At 37.1% G+C, this 9,148-nt stretch overlaps 1 protein-coding gene across 1 annotated transcript; it reads right to left on the bottom strand.

Moving 5' to 3' along the window:
- Nucleotides 1–299: 299 nt before the first annotated feature.
- On the bottom strand, nucleotides 300–1,823 carry LOC147498513 (uncharacterized). The gene is made up of 2 exons (XM_086560483.1): nucleotides 1,709–1,823; nucleotides 300–934 (listed from the first exon to the last, which is right to left on the bottom strand). The coding sequence occupies exons 1-2, from the start codon at nucleotides 1,795–1,797 to the stop codon at nucleotides 697–699; spliced, it is 327 nt and encodes a 108-aa protein (XP_086416609.1). The 5' UTR covers nucleotides 1,798–1,823; the 3' UTR covers nucleotides 300–696.
- Between the last annotated feature and the right edge of the window lie 7,325 nt (nucleotides 1,824–9,148).

The raw sequence follows: 9,148 nt of genomic DNA on the forward strand, positions 1-9,148 counted from the left end.
CACAAAGGAAAACACTCGTTACTGCATGATATACATCAGCTGCGTCTGAAATCTATAAGGCTGGGAAAGAGCTAGCTTGTTTTGCCTCGAAATGGGAAGTCATTAGATGTGCACTACAATGCCTTCGGTCAAGCACCAAGTCTGCTTCACTCGGCCTACTCCCAGGGATCCATGTTCCATGTCTCGTGTTGCCATGACGCCATGGACTGATGATCACCATCTGATTATCTTTGTAAAGGATTTCTGATCCTCCTTTGATGGGCCCCACATTGAGGGTCAGGTGTATGAATAATTGAATATTATAAAGACAAACCCTGAACCCATTTTATTACTAATAATAATGGATTAAAAGTTGGTACAATTCATCATCCATTTCGACCCACATTTACCTCACTACAATACTACCTGGTGGGCAAAGTGAAGGAGATTTACTTAACAATACAGCAACCGGATCAGATTTGAAAATCGTCTCTTATGTTCTTCAGTTATTAAGACCACTTCTGTTTCCTGGACAGTAATCACCTTTAACCACAATATTTGACATAGAGCAATCCTTTGACATAGAAGTAGCACAAGATGCAAGATGAGCATAGCACGATTAGTCAAAGGCTTCACAAGATGATGCCATCCTTCAACTTTCAAAGGGGCATTACCACAGTTTAAGGAATTGCAGGACAGGTAGATCCATCAGAAACTTCACTTGTCCCTCCTTGTAGTGTAGTGTAGCTCCCTTTTCTTCGAGGAAGTTTCTGAATTACCCTGTTGTCTCTCTTTACCTGGTTGGGCATCACCAAGTGCCACAGGGAAAGGAGGTTCCAGCCCACTTAATTGATAAAAAACTCTCTCCACAGTTTCACTTATTTCTTTCCCTAACCCATCATCTTCCACAGTTAGCTCCCAAAATGATTTGGAAGCCTTTTCAAGCACTGGAGTCCTGCATGATGCAAAGAGATATGATTGAACTACATGAAACCTCAATTTGACAGAATTTTGCAGTAATATAAATTTACAGAAATTGCGGCCTTATTGTATGCTTGAGCACGTTTCAGCTTGAGCATTAATCATAACCTCATAACTATATCCATCAGTTCTCTATTGGACCCTTTGCCCATTACAACATTTTCTGTTTTCCGAAAAAATACTTGGAGATTGTTTAACATAGATAGTAACGATCACACCAATTTCTGCAAAGAATTTGCTATATGGGCATCTCAAACATTAGCTCTGAACTTATTAATTATTTATACATCTTGTGGATTTATGGAAACGCTAGGATCCAGTATAATGCTCCCTTGGTGTCATTTCTTGCTAACTTGGTCAACAAGAGAACTGGCCTACTGGTCAATTTTTGGGAGGTTGGGCCCAAGGTCTTGGGTTTGATTCCCACCTTCACTGCAGAAAAGGGTACTTCCCAATGCCCGCCCGTGGCAGCTTGACAGATATTGCGGCTTTAAGGAATAAAGTATTAAATGTCACATAATCTTATATATAATGAGAATACTTGAGGGTACCCGAAAGTTTCACCCACCTGAAAATTTTCGGGTTTAACTACTTGCAAGGGTGAATACTTAATTGGATTATTCCTAGGCACTAAACCATCTAAAACCATTACCAACCGTTTTGACCCTGGAAACCTACCTGTGAAACAGATGCATCTCTAACTCTTGTTGGAGCGCATCAAATAAAAGAAGGGACTGAGACCACTTACTCTAACTCTTGTCGGAGGGCATCAAACAGTTCTCTCTTAGTTTGTTTCTCAGCACCAGGGGTGTTAAGAACCTTACTCTGCTCCACCATTGTAATAGTGTTTTCTTCAGCTCCTCCTATAAGCCACAAAGATCACACAAAATTAGAACAAGCATCTGCATTTATGGCTTTATCTAAGGCTATAGGTCCCAAAACACTGGTCAAAGTTTGCTCATGTGGGTGTTAATCTATCTCTAACACTAATAACATGCCATAGAGGATTCTATAGCCTTTCTAAACATGCTCGATGAAATCAACTTACACTAGTAAAAACATTTCTATCCAAGAATATTAGGAAGAGAAAAGGAATACAATTCGACTTCACGCTGTACACCAAGCTTTCTAGAGATACGGACACCTCATGTCTCTAGCAGTTCCTATAAGCATAACTCTCACTACATGTGCCAAGGAACCTACACACGATTTTCTGGTTGCGACAAAAATGTCCTAAACATGATCTCCACAATCATATCCTACTATCAATTTAGTGCAAGAACTGAAAACTGACACTCCTGTATTGCCAGCGGCATAATTGGAAATGCAGCAGTGAATCATTTTCCACATCTCTGGTAATGTTGGAAACTGAAGTATCAAACTTCTGTATTTCCAGCGGCATAATTGGAAATGCAGTGGTGAGTCAGTTACAACGTCTGTGCCTCATGTGGTTATGTTGGAAACCGAAGTATCAATATCAAACTTCTAAATTACCAAAGGAACAATTGGAAACGCAGTGGGAAATCATTTTCAACATCTGTGGTTATGTAAACTACAAACAACTCTGAAACTCCAAAGCGATAACATAGTGAGGATAAGTACATAAATAACTGCCTGGAATAGAACACAATCATGCAATCGGTACATAATCGACCCGAATGTTAAACCCATTGGCAGATAGTCTACCAATAGATATGAGTTAAAGGCACTCCTCAACCAAAATGCAATTACATTTGATTAATTATTTTGATTATCAGTTTTATTGAAGCTGGCATACTTCACATCCACATTTTCGGTTTTGAAGAGTTCTCAATGCTTTTTTCATTCTGACACAGAATTAATTCAATGAGTAAACTCGACATAATTCATCTTAATTAACTACAAATATCAATAATGGGCTACAATCACATTATAACAACCAATTCAATGAGCTGAATATCATTACACAATTTCATACTAACAAAATCAACAAACAGTTTAATTTCTTTTCGAACCGAGTGCCCAATTGCTCAAAGCTTGACCTAACAAACATCTCATCGACTTGAAGCAATCCCAATTAATATTATTGAACCAAAGTGAACAATTTTCAGTATTGACAAAAAATTTACATTAGCTTCGAGCTTATTGATTATTTCAATCGGGTGATATCAATTAGAACAGGCCTCAAGTTTTAACATTAAAATCTTATTCTAAAGGTCCCCAATATGCCCCAATATGAAAAGATTAGGAAAACAGCATGTTCTTGTGTCTACTTTCTGTTAATTCTTGGCATCTCAGTTGACCAAAGGCACAGAGGTGCTAAAATGGAAAAACGACTCAGTGCGGCTAATTTTCAACTGTAGGTGATAATATACTGGTCTTGACATCTCAATTGAATACTTGACCAAAGACACAGGCAGCAAAGTGGCAGCGGAATGGTGTGACATGCTGCTCAGGTTTCAAGACAGCTGAACTCTGATCTGCATAAGCTGGTGGTGAACCTAACTCCCTTTCCAACACTCCATTTATTTATGGTGGGGTTTTGCTCCACTTTACATCCCATGGATCCCAGTAGTACAACTCGCTTACTGTCCCAGAGCTAAGTCAATGGGCGTGGGATTCAAAGAATACGATATTGTGCAGCAGATCGGTCATTATCTCATAGCCTAAGCCATGTTCAGGAGTAACGAGGCACCAAGGAGGTGGATGAGCAGAACAAGAACTCATAATACTCAGTGGAGTGGATCTCCAACAATGTGAAGTCAAGCGTCTGAGACACCCCACCCATGGGGCTGAAGATGGCATCCATGTTCGTGGGCAGTTCAACTTTGATTTGGGAAGATGGTCAGGATGGGTAATTTATCTATGTTTAGGAGAATGGGTTTTTTGCACTGGAACTCCAGAGTAGGGATGGATGAAATGGAATTTACCGGGGCTCAGAGAAACATAAACGACTTGGTGACTGAGTTCCAGCAGTACCAGGATGTAATTGTTGAGGATGAAGAGGAGGGTCAGTATGAGGAAAGAGTTAAACAGTGAGAACCAACTATTTCAGAATTGGAAGCAATGAGGAATTATATTGTTATATTGTCGAGGTGCAAGACTTTTCATTCGTGTTAATTGCTATAGGCCTTGCTTTAGTAGTGCTGTGTGTTAAATTCATATCCTCACATCACATGAGTTCGAGAACCCAAAACTTGACAATTTTGTGTTGCCAGCGCATAATTGAACATAGAGTGGTGAATCAATTTGAAAGTCATTTATCATAAAAGCCTATTTTTCTAATTAAAGCGCCTCAAAACAATCAGGTCAATTCCTGTCATCTTCAATTATGCCACCAAATTCATATTATTATAGGCTTATAACTAACAAACAACAATTGAAACTAACTAAAGTCAATAAACAATTGTATTAAAGTCAAACCTGGTGCAAATGATCGAAATATGTTAACAAATTCATATTAGTCATAATATGTATAATTGAATCAAAATTGCATATGTTGCCTTTCAAAGGTAGGGTAGTACTTATTAAAGCCGTTTTGGATAGCATCCCTATCTATAACATGTCCATTTATAAGAGACCATCCTAACTTATTAAATACGCTAAAAAAACCATGAGAACCTTTTATGGACTGTGGATCCTACAAAGTCAAGAGACACTACTGTGATATGGGAAAAAGTTTGCAACCCTTTCTCTGAAAGAGGGTTGCGTATTAGAAGGCTAAGAGACATCAACACTTCAATGCATGTGAAGCTTTCATCGACAACTTTAACTGAAGAAGCTGATTTTGGGAAATTCATGAACGGTTAAGTGCATGACCACGGATGGTGAGATTATTCAGTACTACAAGATCTCTCATCTGGACCAGGATCAAAGAAGCAATATCTGAAGTTAATTCTAGAAGCCAATGGGTAATCCGCAATGGTGAAAAGGTCGACTTATGGAGAGACAACTGGCTGTGTTCCACCTCTGTACAAACAATCCTATATCCATCTGTTCAGGACCTTAAGGGCCACAAGGATAAGGTGGTTCCATGGACGCAATAACTCGTGATCCTCGCCTATTCCATTTCACCAATTTTTTTTCATTCAAAGGGTCTGCATATCAATAAGGTACACAGAGGTGCTCCCGAAAGTGTGGTCCCCTGATCTTAAAGGTAAGTCTAAGATTTCAACTCGATCAAAAAAAAAAAAAAAGTCAATCCCATCAGCTGGCACAGATATGTTTGGTATTCATATATTCATCCCAGACACACAGCAACTACTTGAAAATTACTTTTAAGAGTTGTGCAAGTACGGACGATCTTACTTAGAGAAAACATATTCAAACTTTCAGGTTCTGTAAAGCTAAGACGCAATCATATTTCAAACAACATTATCTTTTATACGTTATAGAGAGGCCATAAATGGTGTCCCTATAAAAGCTCATATTTAGTATCTGATTGGACTACAAGTTGTCTATTCTTATGGGGCAATCATGACATGAGTTCTAAAACTCGAAACACAACAACTTTCTACAAATATGATTGCATTAATTCGAAACAATTAAACTATGAAATTGAATATAGTATAAACTTACATTGGCTTTGAGCTGATTGATGATTTTCAAACGAATAGCATCAATTGTACCATCGTTCATTAGTGATTCTAAAACATCTTCGGGGGTAATCACTGAAGAAGAACCCATTGCTTTTCTAATTTCTGATTTACCCTTACTGTTGCTTATTGGATTGTGCACGTGTCATACGTTCCGCTTTCGAAGCAAAATGGGCTTAGTTTTTAGAAAGCCCATCACAACTCCCAGCTTTCTCAGCCCACCGCCAAACTAAGTACTGTAGTTGATTCAGTATAAATACGTATTTACATATATCTTTTTTATTTTCCTGAAATCTTTCTTTTATGAAAAAATAATAATTTGAAATTAGTAAGTTTTCAAAAGAAAAACACAGCACGCTACAACAACAAAAAAACGATTTTTGAAATTAAAAGAATACAAATAGAGGAAAAAAAAAAAGTTAAACCCACAAAAGGCAGAGAAAGGGAAAGAGTGCTAAAGTACGGGTTGATTTCATTTTTCATAGTTAAAAGACAAAAAAAATATATGGTTACCTAAAATTAAGAAAAAACTACGAGAAGGATTGTAGCAAATTGGATAGATTTTGTTGACACATATATGACTGTTTTAGGAGCCTCCTCTTCTCCCATGTTCGATTTGTACTCCTTTACCGAGGGGCGGCTCTGAGATTGTGGGGGCTTAGGCGAGTTTTTAAAATCGGGCTTTTGTAAAACTCAAAATATCTAGTAAAAAATCATATGCATATTGTTTATAAATAATAACTAATTTTAAGGTTCTCTTAACATCAAAATGTGAGTGATCTACTGGTTAGAACCTTACACTTTGTTCATTTCAGCCCAAGTTTGACTTTGGATAAAGACATTTTACACAAAACTAGACCTACCTATGTTGCTTACCCCTCAGAGCCGGCCCTGCCTTTACCATCTGTGGAAGTCCCCCACCTCCACAATCTCACTCAAAGATTATCATTTTTTTTTAAGAGAACACACCTTGAAATTTCTCATCCACTATCTATAGCCTCAAGTCACCCCACTCAATGCACGTGCTCTGCCACGTGAGTAAGAGATGAAAAAAGCCTAGCCAGGACATGCTTAGTTTCTGAAGTTCTTTTATGAACTTATGTCAGTGTTCTACTACTAATGTTCACAGTAGCTGCTAAATTGGCAACCTAAAAACAAATTAGATAATAATAAAAAAAATTATTTTCTGAAAATGCAAGAGTGATATTTCTTTTGATAACAAACATCTCAATGCATGTGCAAAATTCTAAACTCTCAACAGTGGAAAATTTTATTACATATACAAAAACCATTGTAGAAATTTATAGTCGCTCCACAACACTGGCTTCAATCTTTCCTCAATTTGCTTTATCTGATTTTTTCTAATCTGAAGGTTGTAAGCTCAATATTAATATGCACTTGAGTAGTTTTGGTCTCAAGTGATCCCATTCAATGCATCATAAACAGCTAATGTTGGGTTACATACTTCTAGCCTTTATTGAGTGTTCATTCAGGTAAAATGTATTGGCCTCTGAAGAAGGTGCTTCCACACTGAACGCATATGCACCAAGTGTGAGGATTAGCAGTCTTACAAAAACGAAAAATAATATATTGATAACACACATGGGAGTATTGACATACAAATTTAAGGAGGATGGGAAGACAGATTGTACTGATAGATCTTCAATTGGGTTTCACGATGCCATGAAGCTCCCATCTTCCAAGTCCAAACCAATATGAATACCTACAAAAGAATACCCAATGAGACACTTCAATAGTATAGGGTTCTTTGACTTATCTGAAACAATAGGTTTTCTGCACACAACATAGTACTTAAGAAAGATATTTGCATCACTTATTTAGTTATTTGGCCTTTTACCAAAGTCTATGCTAGAAAAGCAATACCAAGTTACCAACCCCAAAGTGAGCTTGCAGGCTCGCTCAAATATCCCCTAGTTTCTTTTGTAAAACGTCATCAGTTTTTGTTTAATGTACTCAAGTGAATGTCTGTGCCAATGACATATCAGATTCATTCAATACAATAACATGAACTCATATCAGGTTCTGCATGCTTTCTCTAGATTGAAGTTATACACATAAAACCATTTCAATTTAATCAAGTGAGATAAAAACCCCTCATGGATTTGTATTTTATATGACAATAAATCCCCATAGAACCATTAAGTATTATGGCAGTACTTTTGTGTTGTCAATATATGGGTGTTTTTGTTCTCACTATATGATCAGGCTTTTTACACACATAGATCGCAAAAAAGAAATCTATATAGTATAAGCTAATATATTACTTGCATATGCCACAAATGAAAATAACATAATAAACAATACATTTTATTCTAGAAGTGTACATGCTACAAATGAAGTTAACACAGCCAACAATAGCAATTCAAATAATATAGATGCATAACCTCTTCCCAGGACTCTCTCGTAGCTTCAAGCAAAGTAGTGTTGCATGTCTTCAATTCTATTGGGGAACCAGATCAAAGAAATTGAAGTTGCCTCCTCCCAGTTCCTGTTATGTTCCATACCTGCTGCAATTCATTTTCATTAGCTGATTCACATCTACTGCAGTGTGAGAAACAATGTGCCGCACAGCTTCATGAAAAAGTAGGTTATCTGGTTCCCATTGTACCATTGTCACCAATATAAATGTGTTCAACTTCCAATACACAACAAAAGAAAAAGCTACATATGCTCTTTCACCTCTGGGACATCCCATATCATTGATGCAATATCTGACATTTAAACACCCACTCAGTTAATCACACAAAGCAACTCTTCCACATTTATTTCCATAAAGATAGCACACCTGCAAGTCGTTGAATGCCAATCATAACATAAATATCATATATTGCATCAATTCATTTGGTTTTTTGAACCTACGCTTCGACTATCGCCACAGAGTTAAACAATACATATAAAGATAGTAAAGCTTGATAAGCATTTTCCGAATACCTTTTTCAATTGGGTAAACGGTTTTCTTGCAAGCAACACACTTATCTTGAGTTCCACTGAACATATTTGAAACTTAGCTATTGGCATGGCCCTATGCAATTCAATCCACAACCATAAACAACTTAAAAAGTGTTGTACGTACAAAGAATTTGCATGAACTCAAAAATATGTTTAACGTTTGCATATAGCTTTTTATATATAGGATAATGGGTAATTCAAGGGATAAATCTTGTAATTTAGTACCTCATCAACAGATTTGTCAACTTTAACAGCTCTAGGAGCACCAACAAAAAGTGAGAAAGGAAATGAGCAGTGATGAGATGAAACTAATAAGTAATAACATCATATTCAACGAATTGAGTACCACACACTTTCAAACTTTTGTCCAAACTTTGATTCCAGTCCTCTTAAAGAGTTGATCAAAGTGAGGCTTGCAGTACATAACCCCCTCAAAGGAAGAGTAGTTATTGAGCTACAAATGAACACCAATTATTAGTGAAGAGAAACTCTGACTCAAGGACTGAAATGATAGGCGATGGAAAAAAGAAGATGACTTCTGCCTTGTTGATCCTTCCAAATCAGCATCCAATTCACAGACTGGATCAAGAACAAGAGATGGCGTCTGATAGCCCCCACCTGACCTCGCCTATTTTTTTGTATGT

The sequence above is a fragment of the Coptis chinensis genome, chromosome 5, assembly GCF_015680905.1.
Source record: "Coptis chinensis isolate HL-2020 chromosome 5, ASM1568090v1, whole genome shotgun sequence".
In the NCBI taxonomy this organism is placed as follows: domain Eukaryota; kingdom Viridiplantae; phylum Streptophyta; class Magnoliopsida; order Ranunculales; family Ranunculaceae; genus Coptis; species Coptis chinensis.